This window comes from Prionailurus viverrinus, chromosome F2 (assembly GCF_022837055.1).
Source record: "Prionailurus viverrinus isolate Anna chromosome F2, UM_Priviv_1.0, whole genome shotgun sequence".
Taxonomy (NCBI): Eukaryota; Metazoa; Chordata; class Mammalia; order Carnivora; family Felidae; genus Prionailurus; species Prionailurus viverrinus.
Window position 1 is genome coordinate 36,017,884 of NC_062578.1, and position 25,745 is coordinate 36,043,628.

The 25,745-nt window shown below is 38.7% G+C and overlaps 1 protein-coding gene across 1 annotated transcript in view; it reads right to left on the reverse strand.

Annotated features, from left to right (window-relative positions):
* MMP16 (matrix metallopeptidase 16) overlaps window positions 1–17,562 on the reverse strand; it is a 305,212-nt gene extending 287,650 nt beyond the window's left edge. Inside the window, exon 1 of the mRNA XM_047842792.1 lies at window positions 17,131–17,562. Coding sequence (XP_047698748.1) covers window positions 17,131–17,262 — 132 coding nt within the window. The 5' untranslated portion in view covers window positions 17,263–17,562. The remainder of the gene's footprint in view (window positions 1–17,130) is intronic.
* Between the last annotated feature and the right edge of the window lie 8,183 nt (window positions 17,563–25,745).

A 25,745-nucleotide genomic window follows, 5' to 3' on the forward strand; every position in this document is an offset into this window, starting at 1 on the left:
GAAGTTCCCATTCTAAATAGCAACAGAAAAGGAAAAACCTAACTCCAAATCTACAGAAAGCTGCAAAACACTACTGAGAGGGATAAGCCTGGTATTGTCCCGGGAAGATTTGAATACATCAGTGAAGAAAACTTTATCCAGGAACAGGTTGAATTACTTGTGAACATTAGTATATAAGAAAGGCAGCTTTTAAATCAGTGAGGATGTCATGGATTGAATTACCGATCCCAATCTTTCACTCTTCCTACATCCACATCCTTGGGCTGGCCTCATCAGAGGCAACGTGTATATCCAAACCCCTTAACACTGGGGCTTGCTGTATAACCAACATGCTGGGGCGAAAGAATGTGGTCAGAAGATACTGCGTGCTAGTCAAGAGGCATCAGCTGCGGCTGCTTGTCCTCCAATGCTTTTACCACCACCAAGGGAACATGTTCCACTTTTCCTCTGGTTCTAAGACCACATGCAATATATACAGCAGAGTCGCCCTAGCCTAGCTGTGTGAAATGAAGGTGTCCTGGACCACCCACAAATCCATCAGATAAAATCAAATTTGTCCTAAAGCATTGTTTTTTATAGTTATTAGTTCTCAACAACGTAAGTGCTATGGAAGAAAGATGTATTACTCAATATACAGGGCCAAAGCACCTGTTAGCCAGTTTTGGAGAAAATGAATTAGATTCCAATTTTTGTGCTTGCCATCAAAGTCTTTTACTTAAAGATTTAAACAGGAAAAAAAAGGAGACAAAGGAGTGTTTTATTTATTTAAGTTTTTTTAAATTTATTTTTGAGAGACAGCACAATAGGGAGACAGGCAGAACAAGAGAGGGGGGCACAGAATCCAAAGCAGGCTCCAGGCTCTGAGCTGTCAGTGCAGAGTCTGACACGGGGCTCAAACCCATAAACCGTGAGATCACGTTTTGAGCCCAAGTAAGATGCTTAACCGACTGAGCAACCCAGATGTCCCCGAAATGAGTGCTTTTAAAAACACCTTTAAAATGCTGGATACTTCTTAAAGCAGGATACAAAACTAGAAGTCATAATATAAATGACTAATTAATCTGAAAAAATAAATTAGCAAAATCAAAATGTATCAACAAATTCATATTATCACACAGGACAGAGAATGGGTCAACTTTCTTAACACATATAGAACTGTTATAAGTCAGTAAGAAGGAGAAGACAAAATACAGAATGGTAGGAAATGGAAATCTTTGCAATAAAAAATATAAGTGGATTAAGGTATTTTTTAAATGCTAAATATTGATATTCATTTAAATTTGAATAAAATTAAGTTTTTGCTCATCAGATTAGGAAAAAAAATCTTAGGTAATAGCAGGTGTGCATGGAATCAGCCATGCTCAAGCACTGTTGAAAACTATTAACTTGAAGTATCTTGGGGGTAGCAATTTGTCAGAATTTACCAAAATTATAAATAAATATATAGGCATTAATACAGCAATTACACTTCCAGAAATGTTATTTGTTAAATAAACTCACAAGTGCTTAAGAAAACATATTGTTTTATTGTTTATAATATAAAAAACTTTGAAAATAACTTACTGGTCCAGTGATAATGCTGTAGTTAAATCAATACCACATAAGTTATAACTTACTTATATAAGTATGAAGTTGTTCTTTATGTATGGATATGAAAAATTCTCCAAAGCATCTATCTATGTTAAAAATGTATAGAACATTTTTTTACATTTTATTTAATGTTTTTATTTATTTTTGAGAGAGACAGAGAGAGACAGAGAGAGACAGTGAGCGGGGGAGGGGAAGACAGAGAGAGGGAGACACAGAACTGAAGTGGGCTCCAGGCTCTGAGTTGTCAGCACAGAACCCGATGCGGAGCTTGAACCACGAGATCATGACCTGAGCCGAAGTCGGACACGCAAACAACTGAGCCACCCAGGAGCCCCAAAAGTGTATAGAACATTTTAAATAATGTGTATCCATTAAAAGGAAGAAAGGCAGAGGGGAAGGAAGTATGTGTGTGTCCATCTACAGAATTTCTGGAAGTTATTCAAGCAACAAGAAGAAAAAAAAAATGAGAATGTTAGTTTTTAAATGAATGGAACCTGCAGCCCTTAGGCAGATGGCTATCTCCAACCAAAAGACTTAGTAAGTCTTGAATTCCTCATATGATGTTATACTAGAAGACTAATTTTTCCTGGTAGATGCAGAAGTGAATAATGGACTGTTTAATATTCAGAAGGCTACATTTTCTCTCCTAAGGAAGATGTAATCCAGACAGACAATACGTGTATCAATGAAGGACTGAAGAAAGTCTTCTTTTTCCTGTTTTTATCCTGCCAATTTCCAATGTGTAGGTGTTCAGCAAGAGAAAATCCATCAAATTTTAACATCTCTTGAGTCAATTCTTCATGGGTCTTCAATATTGTACTTGTTAGAACAATAAACATGGTCTAATTTTAATGTGAGTTAGAAATTCGAATTATTATGTGATTGTTCACTCTCAAGGTTTTACATGCTAATGGATGCAAAAGTTGACAACATATCAACATTTTTCTCATTCATGTAGCTAAAAGAGGGATTGAGATGATTTAAGATGTCCAGGGAAATACAAGTAAAATTGTTTTTGCTCTTTCCTAGAAACTGTCTTGGGAAAGTTGCCATTTATTAATAGTAATAACTACACTGAAGTTACTATAGTAGAACAAGGTTATTTTCCTTTCTATTTATTTCCCTAGCTGTTTTGATACCTACCTCTGAAAAAAAGTGACCATTTTTTCTTAATGTCAAGCCAATAGACATTTATATAAATTTTACATCAGTGAAGGAAGACAGAAAACACTTATTTATATCAGATATACTAATGTAACATAATGGGGATGACTAGAAAAAAATCTAGAAGTCCCAGCTCCTTACCAGTTAACCACTGATCATTAAGATAGACATACCTTTGATTATTAGAAGCTAAATATTTTTAATAAAGTAACTGAAACAAATTTATAAGGTGTAAGTGTTATATTTTCAGCCAGTAAGGGCTAAACGAGTTAAGGCAAAAAACAACTATTGAAATCAGTCAAAAAATATCAGTTAAACTAGAAACTAACACCTATGAAAGGGGATGATATTCATTCCTTCAGCACGTATCTCCTGAGCTTCATACTTTCTGTAGGGCAGTGTTAGGCTCATAAAACATAGTGGTAACCATAGGAGATATACTGTCTCATCATAAAGTCATAATTTACTGTGAGACTCAGATATGAATCTATTACACAGAAACCTTGTACAACAGGTTTTGGTTTTTTGTTTTTTGTTTTTTTGTTTTTTTTTTTGCGTTTAACATATCAAATTTAACCATATGCTCCAGGGAAACAGAAAACTTATTTAATTCAAGTCCCCTCAAAATTTCTCTTCTGGTAAATATAAGTTTGGCCCACATGGTTTCAGAGACAGGAAGACCAAAACTCAAAGGCATAGAGAAACAAAAGAAGTTGATACTTGTCTTCTGAGTGTCCATGTGCCAAGTCTTAGCAATTAACAAGCTACTTAATGGATTTTCAACAATAATTTTAAAGTGAGCCTTCTGTCTTACATACATACATCAGTATGCAACTTTGAAATAAGACAAAAAACTCTGTGATTATAATTATGAAAGATACTTTGAAGAATAAGTAGTAGAAAAGGTTATTTTAAATGCAAAATGGGCTCTTTTTCTGGTGGGGGTGCAGATGGGAATTAGGGAAGGCTAGGTATCAAAGGATAAGAACAGGGGTAGGAAAGAAATGAAAGACTTAAGCATTTTAATGAAGACTTAAGGTATATGGATCTTGGTTACACCCAGGAGGAAACCGAGAAAACAGAACAGCTACCTAACAATGATTCTCAAAGTTTGATCCAGGAACCTCTGGGGGTCCTAAACCTCTTACAGGAGTCTGCTAGGGCAAAATTATTTTAATATGATGTCATTTATCTTTTCACTGTCATTTATTTGCAATTGACACTGCAGTGGACCAGAGGCTACATGATTTACAGCATCGTAAGTGTAAATACAGATATGAATGTGAAAATCCAGCTGTCTTTCGTTAAGCCAGATAACACAGGTCTTGGCAAAATGTAAAACAATGTCTTTTTTTTACTATTGTTTTTTTGTAAAATTTATTTTTCAGAAAACTTTATGTTTACCACTTATTTTAATAATTTGATTACAGTGTGCCTTGCTTTAGTTTTCTCTGTGGTTGTGCGTGTGTGTGTGTGTGTGTGCGTGCTTGGGATTCACTGAGACTCTTTGATCCGTGAATTTATATATGTTCCAGAAAATAAGGGAAAGCTTTAGTCATTATATCTCCAAATAGTCTTTCTGCCCCCTCCCTGTTCAAGGACTCAAATTACACATATATTAGGCCACCTGAGATTGTCCTCTTTATCCTATGTGCCACTCACTTCATAAATTTTCTTTCCTCCCTATGTTTCACTCTGGATAACTTGTAATGCTGACTTTAAGCTCACTTTTTTTTTTCAGTAATGTCAAATCTGCTATAAATTTCAAGTGTATCTTTAATGTCACATATTATAGTTTCAATCTCTACAAATTCAATTTGAGTCTTTTTTAATATCTTCCATGTCTCAAGTTTTTGAACAAAGAATACAGTGGTAATAACGGTTTTAATAATCTTATCTGCTAATTCCAACATCTGTGTCACTTTTGGATCACTTTAGATAGATGCTTCTCATTATGCGTGGTGTTTTTCTGCTTCTTTGCATGCTTGGTAATTTTTTTTTTCAATTGAATACCAGACATTGTGAATTTTAAACTGCTGGGTGCTGCATATTTTTGTATTCCTGTATATCTTATTGAGCTTTGTTGTGGGAAGCAATTAAGTCACTTAGAAACAGTTCGATCCTTTCAGGTCTTGCTTTTAAGACTTTTTAGGCAGAACTAGAGCAGTATTCAGTCCAGGACTTTGCTCCCGCTATCGGGGCAGGATAGTTGTGCGTAATCTCCCCATTGTCCTATAAATGATGAGGTTTTCAAGTGTGGCTGATGGCAATGGCCCTATTCCCAGCCCCGTGTGAGCACCAAACATCATCCCCTCTGATTCCCTTAGGTTATTTCTTTCCCTGACCCCTAGTTGTTACTTCACAGGAATGAGCAGATTAATTCTCAACTAAATATTCAAGGGAACTCTCTGCAGACCTCCAGTGTGTTTGCTCTGTGTAGTTCTCTCCTCTCTGGGATTCTAACCTGTGCATTCTTACCACCTTGGTCTCATCATACCCCCAGCTGCATCTCCTTAACACAGAGAGTCTGCCTGATTAACCTGGGTTCTGCCTTCCCTGCACTATTGCCTGGAAGCTCTCTCAAGTCGACAAAATGAGACACTTATAGGGTTCACTTTGTTTCCCATTTCTCAGGGATGACTGTCCTTCATTACCTGATGTCGACAGACTTGAAAGCCATTTTTTCATAGATTTTGGTTATTTCGGAAGGTAGGCTAAATCAAGAGCCTAGTATTTATCTTGCCCCATTATCCTTTACTTCTTTAATCTTACAACAAGCCATGAATTGGGTATTATTATCTCTACTTTACACATGAAGAAATTGGGGCACATGGTCAATAACCTGGCTCACTCAAGTTCACTGTGCTTGTAGAGATTCAGCTAAGATTTTCTACTCATTTCTTCAAAAGTTCTTGCACATAGCCATTATGATATACTGCCTCTAAGGGAGGTGAGAGATAGCTGAATGAATATTTAACACTGAGAAATTTTATAAAATCAGCTAACCGGGTTGCAAATGGGTTCGGAAACAGTTCTCCTTGAAAGGCTAATCAATGAACTAAGTGAGCCCTGAAACCTATACACAGCAATGAGAGTAAGAACTGAAGATGTTTTTTCAGTCTTTCATCAACCACCAATTTGTAAGTTTCCATTCCCTCCACAACAAAGACAATGATCAGATATCAAGTCTATTCTCAAACAGTGAGGAGGCACTCACTAACTTCTGAAGCACCCAATCTATCTCCAGATTTACCTATCTCTGAGAAAGGTTTCATTTATATTACAACTAAATATATTAGAAATAATAAAATAAATTGGTTTCCTTATAGCTTCTACTCAACTGATGCAACATATAAAAATAACAAAGTCCAAAACTCCTAGAACATGCCATTCAGTAGCTGTTTACATAAACATCCTTCTCCTGCAGGAAAATAGAACACAGACCTGACATAGGCTTTCCTTTACATTTTCTACAATGTTCTATTCTTTTCATCTTGGAATACAATCAAATCTTCCTAAAACTTTTGAAAATCACATTTAACGTTAACTGCAACATGGCAAATAGTTAAGGAACGAAATATGATTACTTTTATATGTAATTTAAGGTTATGCCACACTTATTTTTTATTTTTATTTTCTTTAGAGACAAAGCGCTCCACCAGGGAAGAGGGGCAGAAGAAAGAGAAAGAGAGAATGAGAATCTTAACCAGGCTCCACACACAACACAGAGCCCAATGCAGGGCTTGATCCCATAACCCTGGGATCATGACCTGAGCCAAAATCAAGAATCGGATGCTCAACTGAGTGAACCACCCAGGGGCCCCAAGATTATGCCACATTTAATATTGTTTGTAAGTAAACATAGGTCACCAACTTTCTAATGAGTTAAAATTCATAAAGAGCATTCAAGAGTAAAACCACTGAGCACCAATATACTGAATCTTGAATCAACAAATCAAATCAACAGCAACCTATTCAGTTTTCACTCTAGGCAAGATTCTGCCTAGGGTAGACCTAGCACTTTCATTTTGTATTGATTATCTCTTTTGAGTAGTAAATACAAAAGATGTGAACAATGGAACTGGACCATACTGTCTTCTTGGGAAATTGGAAATTCATATTTGCCTATATATATCTACTTAGTTGAGAGGCTGGGCTCCTGCAGCCAGCTTGCCTACTTTGATTCTGGGCTACTCCAGGAGATTCAGAGCTACCTGGCCTTGGCAAGTTCCTCAACATCTTGGTGTCTCAGATTTCTCATTTGTGAAAGAGAAATGGCAGTGTTTACTCACAAGATTGTAATGAAATTTAAATGAGTTAATATATATGAAGCACTTAGAACACAATCAGGTGCTCAGCAAATCTTTAGCCAGTGCTAACATTTTTTATCATTAAAATAAGGTATTCAATAAAATCAACTCTATGTATATTTGTTTTATTGGCTATTTGGACCTTGTCTAATTAGAATATAATGCCAGCACATAATTGTTTCTAAACTCCAGACATGGGTGGGGATGAAGACACTGAGATACACCCTATTCTTATTGAAGAAGATTGCTTGACATTTTCTCAATGTTGTCATTACAAAATCTGTGGTATAGGCAAACACTAAAGATCACAAATCAGCTTTATGAATGGTCAAAATAAGGCAAAGACTGGTTAAGTAATTTGCTTGAGTCACTCATGGAACAAACAATTTCACTCAATCCACACGCAGGAGCAAATCAGTAAGTTATATGAGTAGAGCTCTTAATAATATTAAAACACCCAGGGGTGCCTGGGTGGCTCAGTCAGTTGAGCCTCTGACTTTGGCTCAGGTCATGATCTCACAGTTCATGGGTTTGAGCCCCGTGTCGGGCTCTGTGCTGACAGCTCGGAGCCTGGAGCCTGCTTCAGATTCTGTGTCTTCCTCTCTCTCTCCCTCCCCCTCCCCTGTTCATACTCTGTCGATCTCTCTTTCAAAATATAAATAAAAATTTAAAAAAATCTTAACATTAAAACATAAAAAATCCAAAAATGTTTTATCGGTAACTGGGAGGAAGTTTTCTTAATTTGTTCTTAATTTCATACAAATCACGGAATATATATTTGACTCTGGAAGATATTTGAATCTGTTCTTCCTTATTCACAATGAAAGAGGGGTGCAAATGTGGCTTTCCATGAAATTTTACCCAATTTTCAAGCCTGGTCTCCTGCAATAAAACTAAAATATAGGGGCACCTGGGTGGCTCAGTGGGTTAAGCGTCCAACTTCAGCTCAGGTCATGATATCATGGTTCGTGAGTTCCAGCCCTGCACTGGGCTCTGTGCTGACAGCTCAGAGCCTGCAGCCTTCTTCAGATTCTGGGTCTCCCCCTCTCCCTGCCCCTCCCCCACTTGAATTCTGTTTGTCTCTCTCAAAAATAAACATTAAAAAAATGGGGCGCCTGGGTGACTCAGTCCGTTGAGCCTCCAACTTTGCCTCAGGTCATGGTCTCGTGGTTCATGAGTTCCAGCCCTGCACTGGGCTCTGTGCTGATGGCTCAGAGCCTGGAGCCTGCTTCAGGTTCTGTGTCTCCCTCTCTCTCTGCCCCTCCCCTGCTTATGCTCGCTCTCTCTCTCTCTCTCTCTCTCAAAATAAACAAACATTACAAAAAAAAAATTTTTTTAAATTAAAGTATGAAGTCCTTCAAGATGCTAAACTAGAAGAAACAAGTAGGACCAAGAGGAGTGACTGCGTAGCACTTGTGTAAAGAGGGGATGAATGCACAGCTATTAAAAACCCCAAACAAATTCAAGTATCTAATCACTATAAACAATGACAAACTATTAACACATGGTAGAGTTCAACTGTGAAAGTTCCCATGGAAAAAATGCCTCCACTGACACCACTCAGAGTTTGACTCTGCATCAGCCTCTGCAGAGGCTCATGCCTGCATGCCACTGACATCACCTCAGGTGTGTGCAATTTGGGGACATGAAATAAAGTTTATAAAAGTATCCAGCTTCCCTTAAAAAGGGGCAGTTTATTTCCCCTTAACTTAAGCATGACTAAAACAAATACTGCAAAATTCCATTCCAGTGAGTAGTTTATTTGGTCATTTCAATACATCACTCTAAGGACTATTTCTCCTGAGACTATCTGTGAGGCCATGGCTTACTTCATTTATCTAGGTTTCATGTAACTGACCAGATTAAAAAACTTTTTAAAAATCTGAATGATACTTGTGAGGAAGTTATAATATCTTAATTAAAGGGTGCTTTGCCCCATACATTAGTGACTGCCTCCATCCACCAAAGGTCGTATTATAATCTGCTCAACTGAAAACACATCTGAGGTCCCTATTTAAAGAGAAAACAGCTTCACACTTTTGTGGCTCATTTCATACATAATTTAAAAAAGAATAATAGGTAGGGGTGACTGGGTGGCTCAGCGAGTCAAGCATCCAACTTTGGCTCAGGTCATGATCTCAAGGTCTATGAGTTTGAGCCCCATGTTGGGCTCTGTGCTGACAGCTGGGAGCCTGGAGCCTGTTTCGGATTCTGTGTCTCCCTCTCTTTCTGCCCCTCCTCTGCTTGCACTTGGTCTCCCTGTCTCTCTCAAAAATAAATAAACATTAAAATTTTTAATAAAAATAAAATAAAAAATAATTTAAAAATAATGGGTAAAACCTATATTTTGAAATCCATTTCCATGGAAAAACAAGTATTCAACAAGTCCCCATGGTAAACATTAAAAAATAAGATAACTTTAGTCTCACAAGCTTTTAAAATTGGATTTTTGCTACATATAACCAAAAAGGCACGATCAAATTAAATTTACCCCACCTCCCATCTGTAAGACTAGAATTATTTCACTAGTCATTTTAGTTAAAATGAAAATACCAAAAGCACCTGCAGTCACTATAATGTATAGTTTCTGATCTACTCTACACCTAAAAGCAAGGGATATATAAAGCAGTCCTGCATTATAACATTCATTGTCATGCTGTCATGCCCAAAACTCCTGGCCTCCCAGAAAAGTGCTAATTTCCTTCTTAGTTCATCAAATATGTAATCATTGGTGCCAAGAGGCTCTCAATATAGCTACCTCACATCTTAAATCATAAGCCATGTGTTCATTGATTTCTTGCAACTTTCTCTGATTGGCTATGATTCATTTGAAGGCATGTGACTGTACCTAGTGTCCGTGATTTTAAACCAAATTCTTCTACTCCATTGGAGTCTTTAAGCAGCTCAATAGCTCCCTCTAGCCTCCTTTTCTATACTACACCCACAGATCACATTTAATCAAAGGTCAGGGGGCCACAGTGGGATTTTTCTTATTCTGTTGGCTAAACTTCTGTTAAGAGGCTCATCAAGATATTCCACTAATCCAAACCCAAGGATGCACGATGCCAAACGACTGTGGTGAAACACTAAGACAAAAAACATCCACTCAGAGTGCTAAACGACAGGAAGCAATAATCAAATATGGTTTTATGAACCTCAAAATCTATAAATAAATTTCCCATGAAAAAGAAAAAGAAAGCAAATGAAAAATTGGTATCACACACACTATTACTTAGTATTTTATCCTTTTAGTGTGGAATATTTTTGCTGTTCACATAAGCTGTATATTTTATAAAACAAATGGAATCTGATTTTCCACATTCAAAATCAAAAGTATTATGAAGAATAAAAATAACCCTCCAAGAGCCATGTGCCAAAATTATTTTCCACAAAGGGTAGAAAGTATATATGGTATAAGACTTCATTTCCCTACAAAATATGTGTATATTTTTTATAGATAATAGATTTGAAATATGAGACCGTCTCCCCCCCTCAAAAACCAAATCTTTATCTTATTTCAAATTGCCTTTTTAAGACTGAAGTGCCAACTTACAGATGATACATATTTTTCGAAATAACATCAAGCCACGTTTTTAATATTAAAATTTTAAAGTATGCTACCTTGGCCAAAAATTGATTTTGAAATTACATATAATTTGCTACTGCTGCCAGTGTTTTTATTACTCAGCAGAAGGCTAGGATTATTTTCAAAATGGAACACCCTGTGTCACTACAGATGATAACAAATGTTAGAATTAAGTTGCACATTCTGCATGTTTTCATGATATCTACTTCAGGAAAAAAAAAAATCTCAATACTACCTTTGGGATCTAATTGCCCACAAATTTACACAGTAAATATGTACAATTTTCCTCCTTCGTCTATATAAATTAAAGCTTGGAGGCTAAACACAGTAGGATTTCAAAACTCACGGAAATGTCTTTAGTGATAGTTTAGTTCAACTTTTGTATTTGCAGATGACGGCGTTAAAGAAATGACTTGTCCAAGATCAAAGCTGTGTTAGTACAAGAACCAAAGTTAAAGCAGACATCCCTTGACCTCTCTGTCCTAGGGCTTCATTACATTGCCAGCTACTTTCTATTCCCAGTGTTAGAAGGGCAAGATTGTTGCTTTTTAAAAAAATGTCTTTGTCGTTATAGAAACCATTTTTTTAAGTGTTTATTTATGTTTGAGAGAGAACACAAGTGGGGGAGGGACAGAGAAAGGGAAATAGGATCTGAAGTAGGCTCCAGCTGACAGCAAAGCCTGAGGCGATGGGGTTTGAACTCATGAACCAGTGAGATCATGACCTGAGGCAAAGTAGTATCCTTATCTGACTAAGCCACTCAGGCACCCCAAAAATACTTTAGTATCTTTTTCTGGCCCTTTAATAGTTTTTTTCTTCCCCCCTCCCTTCCTCTATTAATTAAAAAAAAAAAAAGACTTTTATGTTCTGGATTTGGGGTATAACAAAAACCTGGCCTAAGTTATATATTGAATCCCACCTACTGCAGATAGGAAGCACACCGGCCTTGAGCCAATTAAAATAAACAGGCCCACTGAATCATAAGGCCTATTTATTTTCCATGGTATTAGAAAAGATGAACAGATTTCTGTAAACTTAGTTTTATAAAAGAAGGTGTGAGCTGAACTTGACATTCTATGATAGTAACAGATGACAAGACAAAATGTGCAAATCATATTCCTGAACTAAACTGTCTAAGAAAAACCCACGGGAAGAAAATGTACTGATGTTAGTGGTTGATATTCAGTATATTATACTTTTTAAAAATGAAAAAGGTATTAAAATAAAATTTTCGTGGACCAACTAATATGTCTTAACCTGACAGACTTTTATGTAATTAGATGCTACCATGACAATTTACCCTTGAATCAGCATCCTTTTTTTTTTTACTACTCATAATGATATCTGAAAAGTATTAAGTGTTGCACCATGTGAAGGCATGTTCCCATCTATCCATCAGATCTAATATGATCTACATATATTCATTTAATCATCAAAACAACTCTATGAGTATCCCCATTTTACAGATATGTACAGTGAGGCTCGGAGATTAATGAATTAGTCCATTATTAACTTAATAATTAACTTATTATTAAGTAAAAGAGCCGGGATTACAATCTAGCAATCTGGTGCCAGAGTATGTGATCTTAATCATTACACTACTCCAAAATAAAGAACAACTTCATGGCTATAATTATACTCACAGATATTTAAAATAAACTGTGACAGAAAGTAACATAAAAAATGAGTTTCTCAATTTGAATATACATGCTGAAGGGTCAGAAAGTTCCTTCCTGAAGGAGCTAAAGAAATCTTTTTTCTTTTAACCTTGAACAAATTTAACTAATTCATTCAAATGCCCCATGGCTTTTTTTTTTTTGGGGGGGGGGGGGCTTGAAATAATTCCAAATGGTCATTTACCAAATATTCTGAACAGGTACACTTGGAGTGGTTGGGATAGGTCAGGCAGTGAAATACATTTACATAAAATAATTGATTAATCCAACTTCAGAGAAAAGAATTATACCACTGAATAAGTACATTAAAATTTTATGTTCATAACCTGAAATAGCATGAATAAGAAAAAGTAAAAACTTTAAATCTGCCACTTTTAACTTGACTCCAGAGATTTAAAAAGCTGTTATTGAACCCAACTCTATCCTTACTTGATGGCAAAGAAGATACTGAAAGAGGAAACCCAAGTGTATAGAGAACGATGGACTTGGAAAGTTGTTCTCTGTGGACTTCTCAGGGGAATAGTAAGAGACATCCTACCTGGCTAGCACACACTCATCTGTAAGGGTTCAATGAATAACCCTAGATCTGGGGAACTTGACCAGATAACTGTGAACAGAGAAAAGCATAAGGTAGGACACACAGGAGAAGTTGTCTTCTGATCTCCTGGTCATAGTTTTTGGTCCTTATGAGCATTCTGAACAGCCAGCATTCCTACTTTGTCTTGGAAAGCTTGAATCTTGCAATAGATAAAAAACCTTTATGAATCAGTCACACAGCCTCTGTTCTTGCCCAGTAAAAAATACTACAGGGGGAATTATGGGATGTAATCAGAACAGTCTCTTATTCAAGGGGGCTGACCAGATCACAGCATGAGCAAATCACCTTCCATGAGGAAATGAAATAATGCACATTGTTTAAACAAGTAGAATGCAAGATATATGAAAAAAGTAACCCCAATATATGACATTTTAAAATCTATAAAATATATCTTTAATCTCTGAAATGCCTCATCACCAATTACTGCCAAGTTTAGATGTAGTACAGAGCTACTCCAAGTAAATTCTGACCTTTCAACTAGATTCAGATAAACCTGATAAGGGTGAATAAATACTAAATCAGTTAAAGAAACATACTGTAGGAAGAATGTAGGAAATGGTTACACTCATGATTCACAGTACTCGCCATAAAATATCTTATTTAAAAAATATAGAATCTCTCTTCTTTCATTAATTAGGACAATAAGATCAATTTTTGTTTTATATTTGCCACAAGAAAGTAATCAACTTCTTATGCTTTGATATGTGCATCTTTCAGAGTATCACATCTTTATTTTACCACTCAATTGGCTTAAAATAATTTTCCGCATTAGAAATGTGTGTGAATGTTTAAAAAACAATAAACAATATGTTGCTAATATATTTAACATTGACAAAGTTGATGATGAAAGTTATTACTCTCATGAACTATATACTATCTCAAATTTCATAACAAAAATGCTTGCAGAGTACAAAAAATCCCACAAAAGTTAAAAAATAAAGAGCCTCAGGATCATGATATTACCCATAAGAACATTATTTTAGAGACAATGTGATTTTTTAGAGCACAGAGTTTCAATCCTAATTCTTTGTTAACAGTGTAGCTTCATGTGACCAATGAACACCTCTGATTGAGACTGCTGTCCAATGATTGGAGTCTTTGACTTTTAGTTAACATTAGCAATATACTTCTTTTGAATTGTGGTAATGACTTACACACTGTAAGGCCCACAACCCCCAAAATGGGTCCAACAGTGTACAAAAATCTTTAAACAAATAAACACTGAAAATCTGGCATAAAAAAAATGTTCTACCCAAAATATATAAGGAGATGGATGAATTGAATCTCTTCCATACACTACTTCTGGTAGTGTCTGACCCTTTCTTAGCTATTGAGATGTTCCTTTTGCTTCTTAAAAACAAAAACAAATAAACAAAATACAGTCTTTCTATGTCACAGGCTTCCACCAGCATATTAAGAAATATCTCCTGCTCTGATCACTGAAAATCCCAAATGCTTATAATCTTACAAATAAGCAGGAAAGAGTTAACATGAATATTTCTACTCAGTCCCCACACCTCCAGGGGAAAATATGTTTTTAAACCATAAAGTATAGGGATAAAAAGTACAGTGTTCCCATCAATTGTGAAGTTCAGTGAGGAATAAAGCATTGTAATTTCAGCTGTCAGCATAAAAAGCATCTCTCAGAAGCTTCGTTCCAACTATAATAACTTGGTGTGCTTGCTAGGAAAAAAATTTATGATCATATGAGCTTCATGCATGATTGATACCATTACTGTTTATTTTAAGACTGTCCTTGAGAATCAATCAAATAAAGCATTTCCAGTGTTTGTTTTGCAACCAAGAATGAAGAACACAATCAGTGCTTTTCTAGAGAAGATGTGACTGACTCGTCTCCCTATTAGAGCTTCCACCAAAAAGAAATATCTAATAAAGGTGAATCAGGCAGAAATTCATGTCAGAAAATATCCAGTCTTCCCATGTTCTTTACAGTATGTGGAAATAACTAGCAGCTACTCTTAGGATTAAAAAAGAAAAATAATGGCTATCATTACACATAAGGAAGTATATAAACCCAACTAAGAATATGCTCAGTGCTTAAAAAACTAACTGGAAATAATACAAACTATGAAGCATAATCTAATCTAATTTTCATCAGAAAATTTCCTATGTATCAAATAAGGCTTTTAAAGTCTCAGATGGCACCAGCCTCTTGTCATTCATAAATATTTGCATGGTGTAATAAGCATGGATGAAATAACTTAAATACTCTAAAAATGGGGGAAATAACTCTTTTTTCCATGAACCATTTTTCACATATATCTTGAAAAGATCACGAAAAATTAAAATGAAATACTTTTTTAGTAAAATTAACTTTTCTTGCATAATATCTGATTGAACTGCCTAAGGGATTCAAACTATAAAGAAATACAATAGAATTTATGCGTAGCCTCAACAAGGAAACCTAATAACCACCCAAACACTGATGGTATCCCAACAATGTCTGAAAGCAAATCCAAGACTTTGCCAAAGCAAGTAGCCATCAATCCAGACTCTCCCTTCTACTCCACAGTGAGCAAAATAAAACCAAGCACTTACTTTCGCCCACCTCCCCCAAGCCCCACCTTACCACCATCACCACCAAACTGAAGCAACGGGCCCTTCTGTTTATAACATATATAAGAGCTTGCCACTTTCATTCCTTCAGTCTATGAACTAATTACTCCTTCATTTCAACATTAAATTATCTCTTGATTTCAGTGTTACATAGAAAAATCGATCTGTGCCATATAATTCTAAAAGTTCAAATTTGCAATCGAGAGAAAGTCTGGACTTTCAGCCCCTTTGCATCTCTCTTTTTATTCAGAAAAACAAAGTTGTATTTTTCAAAAGGTTAAACAGTTTTGGTTTTCAAACTGGGGTTTCTGTGTAATATAACCATACATAACATCTGTAAACTTCTTCAACTCTTGATAATGGTTCTTACTTTTCCAAATACTTTCTCTACCCACCATGACTTATTACATGGAGTCCTAGGAACAGTTTGTATAAACACAGGGTTATATTCAGAATATGGCCTCACACATGGCATTTATTATGCACACTTTGTATATAAATCTGTTACACGAAACATGTTCAAATGCTGTGCAACAGGTCCTGCTATTGTGTAAACACACCCTCCCAACAAAATGACAGTAAGCTTTAAAGAATCAACAATATTTTAAAAATCACATTATTCTTCAGAGACTTAATCGTAATTCTTTTGAGATGTCAGAAGACAGAAGACCTAATCAAAAGGAATCTATTTTACTAAAACCTTCTTCCTGTCTTTGTATTCCACCGTGTATGTTATAAACTGGAGTTAGAGCCCAGGCGTATACACATTTCCATTGATTTACTGCACATTACTGGCTTTAGTGCTGAGTTGATGACAGGAAGAGTACTTTGGCAGAGGTCTGACAAGTCCTTATCCTCAAGTTCCCTTCTGCTTTATGTCTGTCTGTTCCCAAAACTATCAAAGTAAAGCAAATGACAGACTAAAACCTCTCGGTTTTGCCATGAGAGTGTGAAATCAAATTAAAAACACACCTCAGAACTATTACATTGGGCCACGTTTATTTTCAATTGGCGGGGGGAGGGGAAGAGAAGACACTTTAAAAGAGATGGATTTCACGTCCTCTGTGTAGCCAGATCTAGTTACAGTGTATTGAGTTATGTCTAAATGAGAAAAAGACTCTGTCTAGTCAAGTGTTTTATCACAAAGTAATGTTATTAAACATATCAAGTATTCCCACGCTCTCCTCCAGATTCTTTGATTTTAACCTCCTTTGTTAGGCACAGAACACGGGGAGAAAGATTTCAGGAACAATACCAAGACAGCACATGATGCCAAGCAATGAATTCTGTATTTCCTGAACAGTTTTTTCCTCACAAACTCAAACTGCTTTACACGTTTGCTATATGTAGGACTTCGCCTTTTCCCTGGGTGACAAGCATGGACCGGCTACAAATGTATCTCCGAGCGCGCAGCATCGTGCTTTGTGCTGCTGGGGATAACGGATTCTCAGTCTCGCGCGCATCCATCACCTAAGACACAGGGAAACTCAACCAGGGTCTCGGCGGCTACAAGGGAAACAATGTGTTGAGACCTTGGCTGCTCGGAGCTACCAGGATCCCAGGAGTGAACGAAATGTTTCAGGGAGCAGCTCAGGCAAGGGGGAAGGAAGAAGGCTCTCATACTCTTACCTCCACATTGAAATACTGCTCCGTTCCGCAGACGGTAGCACATAAAATCCAAAGCAAGGTTTGCAAGAAAAATACCCCCGAATGATGCACGAAATCCAACCGTCTTCCAGTGCTGAATGTGAGTAAGATCATAGTGAACTGTGCTTCAGTGGATGGACGAGCTCCCCTTCGTTTTCTCCCTCTCTCCCTCTCCCTCCCTCCCTGGTCTCCTTTCAAAAAAAAGTCCTCCGGGTGGGTAAGGAGCTTGCAGGTTCACCCACAGCCCGGCAAGGGGAGGAGACTGAGGGCCCAGCACACGGCAGCCCCCGAGAAGCGGCGGCGGAGGCAGGGTCAGCAGCTGCCTGCATTCACCATCCTCGGGGGCCCGTCACCGGGAACGTGGCGCCCAAGTTCACCGGCGGTTCCGGCTCAAAGCGCCGAGTCGCAGCCGCAGCAGCAGCCGCCGCCGCCGCTGCCGCCGCCGCCGCCGCCTCCTCCAGCCCGTGCGTCCTCCTCCTCCTCCTCCACCTCCTCCACCGCCCACTCCGCCGCCGCCGCTGCCGCCTCCTGCTTCTGCGGGAAGGGCCTCCGCCGCTCCTCGCTTCTCGCCTCTGCTTCTCCTTCCCTCCTCTCCTCACTCCCCTCCAGAATGTTCATCCGTAATCTACATAACTCCTCCTTCCCGGGGTCTGCCTGACTCTCGGGCCCTCAGCGCGCGCGCGCACACGCACACACACACATACACACACATCAGCGCGCGCGCACACATATCTGCACATGAGCACACACACAACTACACACGCACACACACACACACACACTCGCGAGCGTGCGCGCCCTCTTCTTCTTAAAGGAGACGGCTTGTAAAGGGGAACAGCTACTGTACCGCGCACTGGAAGTAGCCAGACCTCTAGAAGGGCCCTGGATTGGGATGAGGTTCCTTAACATACCGCCCACCCCTCAGCTGCGAGACGGGAACCCGGGAACCTGGGCGGTTCCATCCTTTCGTCTCGCCCACCCCCTCGCGAGCATCGAGAAACAAGTGCGCCCCTCCCCGCCCGGAGACTGGGTGGGGCTCAGGCTGCGGACCCCGGCTTGGGCTGGGGAGTGGCCCAGGCCGGATCCCGGAGGGCAGCCCGCCTAGCCAATCAAGCGTCCCTGGAAGGTCGGAGGGCGCGGGGAATCAGAGGGAGCGCCCGAGTTGCTGTGCGCCGTTTGGGCGCTCGCGTAGGTTGCCGGGCTGGTCAAGTTTGGGCAGCCTGAGATAACAAGTACCGAGCCTCCAAAACTTTGTTGGGGTCCACCGACCGAGCCTGTGGCCTGTTGTTTCCCCGACTCTCTTCTACCGTCACAACACCCCGCCTTTCCCGGCTCAGAGAGTAGGCACGGGATTTGGGGTTCGGTGTCAAGTCGAATTACAGAAGCGGGAAGAAAATGTTCACTTTCCGAAAATGTTCTGTCCAGTGGACGTACGTACACACTGCGACCCAGAAGAGGTGGTCCCGCGTGTTAACAAAACATCGGCTAGGGAGGGCGGGGGCGCTGGAAAGAAACCTCGCTGCGAGAGCGAGGGTAAGGGCTGGGGAAGAAAGGAGGGGGAGCAGCCTGAGGAAAGGCGAGTAAAGCAGCTGGCAAGGGCGGGAGGAAGAGGCTGCGCGCAGACCGAGCGGGGGAGAGGCTGGCGGGAGCGAGGAGAGCTGCAGGCAAGAGGAGGAGGCTGCTGGCAAGCAGCACAGGAGAGCTGCGGGCAGGGGAACTTCAGAAGAGGCTGCCAAAAAGGACTCGGAGCCTCAGCAGTGTGAGGCAGTGGACAGCGGGGGCAGCAACCACCAGCCCTTGGCAGGTGATGCTTTGGCTGCAAGAGAAAGGGGGAAGGGAAGCAGGCAGGCATCTGCTTGGGGGCCGTGCCAATAAATGTGCTTCTCCTTGGCAGCCAGCAGAGGGGAAGAGGAGCCCACGGGAAAGCGGTGCAGGCAAGGTTGAGGATAAAGGCTGCTCCAAGTGTGACAGCTTCCTCGGTGAGATGGAAGACAGAATTGACAAGGCAAATTTCATGGGTGAGTTGATAAAGCAAGGAATAGGACTGCAAGAGGTCATATTTGGTAAGCAGATGAAAAACGCTGGAAAACGCTTTGCCAAAAATTGCTCGGGACTGTAATAATTTGTATCCTAAAGACAAACACAAAAAAGCTAAGGAATAGGTTTTTGCAGCTATTGCTTTAAAAACTGGAAGAAATGTGACCCACCTACCTGACCCAAGACTCCCAGGGAGACTTTCCTGACTGTCTGCTCAATGCACAGCATGTCCTATCCACAAAATAATTTTGAAGACATAAGAATAAAGACCTTATGTTGTATAGCATATTAAAATTTGCAGAATGTTTTTACTCATAGTATCTCATTTAATTCTCACAACACTCTTGAGGATTTTGTTTTTATTTCACAGAGAGAAACGATGGTAATAGAACTTTCTAGCAAACCATTCAAGTGACAGAATTCAGACCTGACTCTTCTTACTCCCAGTTTAGTGCTTTTCCTGCTACATTCCAGTGACTTTCCATATATAAATCCATTTCTACTCTTAACAGTTTTATAACCCATAGATTGAGATGACTTTCTTTAAAAAAAAAAAATGGCCAGAAGACAACATGAAAGCAAGATCATTATATAGAAATTATATGGTGTTGCGTGCCAATGTAAAGTAACAAAATGTGGCGGGGAGTATTGTCAATAAATCAACAATTATTTTAATATGTACATTATATCTAGCAAAATGCAGAATGAAGGAATGGAAACAAAATTTTTCCTAATCCTTGAAATAGTATTGAAAGGAGGGAGATTCAAAATGTTGACACTAGTTGTACAGGAGAAAACAGTTCTAAATGGTGAAGCCCTTGCTAAATGAGGCTGAATATTAGAAGATTTTGTCAAGGAAGTGGAATGCAAGATGCGTCAAAGAATTGTTGTCAAAGTATTGTCAAAAGGGGGCGCCTGGGTGGCGCAATCGGTTAAGCTTCCGACTTCAGCCAGGTCACGGTCTCGCGGTCCGTGAGTTCGAGCCCCGCGACAGGCTCTGGGCTGATGGCTCAGAGCCTGGAGCCTGTTTCCAATTCTGTGTCTCCCTCTCTCTCTGCCCCTCCCCCGTTCATGCTCTGTCTCTCTCTGTCCCAAAAATAAATAAAAACGTTGAAAAAAAATTAAAAAAAAAAAAAGTATTGTCAAAGGAAATACCTGAGCTCAGAATAAAGAGATGTATTAGTATTTGTGGAGGATAAGATATAGGGAGGGATTGCAATGAAATGTGAGTTCATGTTTCATCAAATAATCAAACGAGAATTCTTAAAGTATTTTATTTTAAAGTTTATTTATTTTTGACAGAAAGAGAGAGAGTGGAGGAGGGGCAGAGAAAGAGGGAGAAAGAATCCCAAGCAGGCTGCCCTGCCAGCACAAAGCCTGCAGCAGGACTCAAACCCACGAGTCATGAATGAGATCATGACCTGAGTGGCGATCAAGAGTTGGATCCCTTTCACTAAACCATTTTAGATAGGGGGCACCTGGGTGGCTGAGTCCATCAGGCTTCTGACTTCTGCTCAGGTGATGACCTCATGGTTAGTGGGCTGGAGCCCTGCCTCAGGCTCTGTGAAACTCCCTCTCTCTCTGCCTCTTTCCCCACTCGCTGTCTTTCTCAAAATAAATAAATAAACTTTTAAAATTTATAAAGCATTTTAGATAGGAATAGGTACTAAGAAAGATTATCTTCAGAATTAGGCATAGGATTGGCAATGGAGAGAGACTGGGTGCAAAGAAATAATGGTTTAAAAAAGGTTGTAGTCCACCTGTAAAAATATAAGGGCCTATATTAGTGAGACGTTCTTGGAGTCTTGTGCTTTCAAAGAGCTATCCTAAGGAAATGAAAGTAGGGAATCATAAATTCAAAAGATAATCTCAAATTACTGATTAGTAATAATGAAAATTTTTTATAGACATTTACTAACCTCATTGGTGGGCACTCAATGAGCAATGAATGAATTAGTGTGTGTCCAAGTTTCCAAAAATACTAACAGAAATAAAATAGTGAGACAGACGTATACTAATTATAGCAATGTTGTAAGGAATTAGGTAATTACACATGCAAGGTGCTACAGAAAAGGGTGGAAGAAATAATTAATTTTAATTAGTTTTCCTTGGGGTCCTTGGAGACAGCATCACAAAAGTACTGGTTCTTAAAGGGTATCTTGAAGAAAGAAATTTACCAGTCAGATAAGAAAAGGAAGGGCATTTCAGACCTGTGTGCAAGGGAGGAGTAAACATACAAGATGAATATAGACAACTACGAATGGTTTAAAAGGGCTGGAGGCCAAGGTGTATGTAAAGCAAGGTCCAGGTCAGAGGTCACAGGTCATATCAGGAAAAGTTCTGTGTGCCATTTCAGGCTTTAGACTTTCCCTAAAGAATTCTTCAGAAGAGAAAATTGAATTTTCACTACCTTTGCTGTATGTTTGCCAACTCTGTGAAAATAGTCACCTTTTAGTAGTTCTTATATTTTTGGGGCACCTGGGTGGCTCAGTCAGTTAAGCATCCCACTCTTGACTTTGGCTCAGGTCATGATCTCCCAATCGTGGAATCGAGCCCCGCTTCAGTCGGGCTCAGTGCTGTGGCATGGAACCTGCTTAAGAGTCTCTCTCTGCCCCTGCCCTGCTCACGCTCCCATGGTCTCTCTCTCTCTCTCCCTCTCTCTCTCAAAAAAAAGAGTTCTTATATTTTTTACTTCATATCATATATTCCATTAAGCATTTAATATTTACTGTTTTTGTAGACCAGGTATCTGTGCTAGTCCGATAAACCTGATGAAACAGTTCCCCATTTGGACTCATCTGGGTACCTGTGGAAATATAATCACAGTCAGGTGAGTTTGTTATTCCATCTCTCATCGGTAGCGTAGATTTATCTTTTAAGAGTCAGAATTTTGAGGGTTGCCTGGGTGGCTCAGTCACTTAAGTGTCCAACTCTCAGTTTCAGCTCAGGTCCTAATCACATGGTTAGTAAGTTCAAGTCCCACGTATTCAAGATTCAAGATTCTCTCTCTCCTCCACTCTCTCTTTTCCCCTTCTGTGCACACTCTCTCTTTCCCTCTCAAAATAAATAAATAAACTTTAAAAAGCAAAAGAATCAGTATTATGAAGTTCCTACTCTCATATCTTAATAGTGTTTGCTTCCTAGTTGGTGTCCTTCTTAGAAAAGGACTTGGTTTTCTATCCTCTGTACGTTAAAATATAGAATATCATTCTTCCCTCTAAAGTGTTAATTAAATCTGTCCTCATAACTCCTGGCCCTAGCTGTCTGTGCTTGCTGTCACATACTCCCTTTCTTCCCACAATTTCACAAAACTAATGAACAATCTCAGAACTATGTGTGAATGGAGAATAGAGAATCCAAAAGAGAGATTAAAAGAAAATGAATAAGAAAGCCAAAGGAAAATAATAAGTGCCACTGTCAAAGGTTAATAGCAATTCAATAAAATATTACTTGGGAGAGAAGGGGTCTGAGGAAGTAAATGACATATATGACTCCCAAGAGGCAAATGACAGATACTTAAAAGTGAGCCGTTGACTGGCATGCTGAGATGCGGGAATGGTTACAACTACCTAGAATAACATTAGAGGTAAATAATTTGACCATCACAGAACCCGATTTCTTAATGAATTGGATTTTTAGAAACGAGCTCTACAGCTGGGAAAGTTAACATAAACGTGTTCCTTCCTTTATCATATTAATTTATGTGCTTCATTCTCTGTTTGCACCAGCGGAACCCACAACGTTTTGTTTTAATTCAGAGAATACTGAATTAGTGCTCAGCTATGGGCATTTAGTCATACATCTGTTATTAGCAGGGGCATGCATATGTAGAGCAGTCATCTATAGCTTATTATTTAAGGTGTGCTCCTGGTGGAACCTTAAGGTCTGAGCGCCTGCCGGAAGTGCTGAGGCTCTGCTGCACCGAGATGTCCCTGTGATTCGGACACAGCGCAAAGTTGAGAAGTTGCTAGCTATTATTACTGCCCCCAAAGGTAGTATGATTTTTTTCTGTTTCCTTCATTGACTTATGCTCTCCTTTAACTATGAGTTTCTCAAATATTTGGTTTTCTGCTCATTTATTTGTTCCTTCTTTCCTCCACTGAACATTCATTAACCACTATAAAATACCAAGTAATTGAGGATGTAAGAAAAACAAATGTGAAGGGTTAAGAGAGACTGCCTCAGTTTTGTTAGGGTATAAGACAGATGAGAATGAAGTCTTGGATTTTAAAATTGTTTTCACTTGGATTTACCATCAACATAAACAAATAACTAGCAGTGCAAAGCTTAGAGATAGGATTTTGGCATAAGTGAGTGAGTGGAAATGAACTCCAAAGCATTCCTATTTCTTCATCAATCAGTATCTGAAATTTGGAGGTCGAAGATGGCTGGGAAGTATGAAGTATTCACCATATAAGAGAAGAAAAAAAACTGGGTATATACCCTTTTATACCATTAAGCTAGGCTGGTAGGGGACCCTTGTCTGTGGCCATAGTCCATCACCCTGTAAGGCCATTCCTCTAGCACTACAATTACTATGTTCTTCCCAGTGACCTTGGTGTGTTATAACATATACATGATTTGAATCTCAGAGTCTAATTCTTTCTCTCACTCCACCATCTTCCTTAGAGGGATTCTCTTAAGTTTTATCTGTTCCTTCTACCCTGGTGATTTCCATATTTCTAGCCTTAAGCCCAATCCTGTGGTCTAGAATTCATATCATCACTTTCACCTAAAACTCAACATGTCCCCAACCAACTTTATCATGTTTTCCTTAGAAGGTGTATTCCTTAGTTCCCACACCTCAGTCTGGGCCCACTGGTTCATATGGATCCACGTTCCCACTACACCTTGAACACCTCTGACTCTAACACTAATTTATGCTTCGTGTTGAATCAGTCATTGGCAGCTGTCATGTCTTTCTGTCCAATACCACTTTGATTCATTCCTTCACCTGCACTTGTAGTTTATCATTGTCCCTTATAAATTCCTACTCTGTCATCTCACTACTAACCATCGTAGTAGCCTCCAGTATGTTGTGCATGTGTTTGTTCTTTTTTGTCTCCATTTATTCTTCATGCCATTCCATTGAAGCCTCCCCCTTCTTCTATTCTTACATATCATGTTCAACATAGACATGGCATGTATAAATTGGAAAGAAATTTTTTTTAAAGTTCTCTCCTTCAAATTCCTCATTATTAGGAAGAGGCAATTGAGACTCAATAAGGAGATGGAGGTTAAACAAGTCCTGTGACTTGTTGACAAAGGTTAAAAACACATGTATTCTGATTTACAATTGACTGCTTTTTTTAAAAGGAAAAGATTCATTGTAAACTACTTTAAACACACAAGAAAACCCCATAAATAAACAATCCAGTTTAAGACATAGTTTCATTGCTGTTTCACCCAGGCCATATAAATAACTGTGGTAGACTAAAATCGGATAATACTCTGTGGATTATCAGACTTGTCATGGTTTGGTATGAGGTGACGGATATGATGAGAAAGGACATATTATTCTGTAGATGGCTGATAAAATGAAGAATGGAAATTGAGGATACCTTTAGACACTGCACACCTTTAGGAAAATCATATTTCTTCTCGCGGTCCGTGAGTTCGAGCCCCGCGTCGGGCTCTGGGCTGATGGCTCAGAGCCTGGAGCCTGTTTCCGATTCTGTGTCTCCCTCTCTCTCTGCCCCTCCCCCGTTCATGCTCTGTCTCTCTCTGTCCCAAAAATAAATAAACGTTGAAAAAAAAAATTTTAAAAAAAGAAAATCATATTTCTGAATTTCATCTTCTTCATTTATAAAATGGGATTTTTACCTCTGGGCAGTTGTGAAGATTGAATGAGATTATATGTAAGATTTCTGTAACTTTGAAATGTTAAACAACATAGAGGATTATGAGAGCATGTGACTATGTCATGCTATACATACAGAAAGAAGGCCGCAAAGACTCATTGGGACTGGGTTAACAAAGGACATTAAAAAAAAAATTAGAAATGTTCAGAGTGAAGATGCTATGAGAACATTCCTAACAGGTTATACTAGAGAGTAACAAGTGCTGTGTACTTAACTGGTATTAATAGAAAGGATAAAGGTTTTCATTTCTTAACAAAAGAAAAGGAACTATAGAAAGGCAGTCTTCAACAGTGTTATCAAAATATAATTAGTCCCTTTTGAACTATTACATAGTATATTAAATGCACTTTTCATTAGTTCATGGGCAAAGGAAAGGAAATGGAAAACAGAATGGAAATTAGATTGGCATCCATAAAAGCCATAAGATCACAATAAAAAATGTATGATATAGGAGAAAATATTTTATATTAAATTAGAGGCATTGCATTGGAATTTAGACTTATGGAGCTCAGAAAATCTTTTATGAGTTAATTTCCAACAGTAATGAGAAACTAAACATCTAAGTTGAAATGTCCTCCTTTTCTACTTATATGAACAAAAATAAAAGTGAATTAACCCATATCAGTATAGTTATAATTAGAGGAAAGACAGTAATAGAAAGACAAGAAAAGATGTCAGATAATCTTAGTTCTAGTGTAT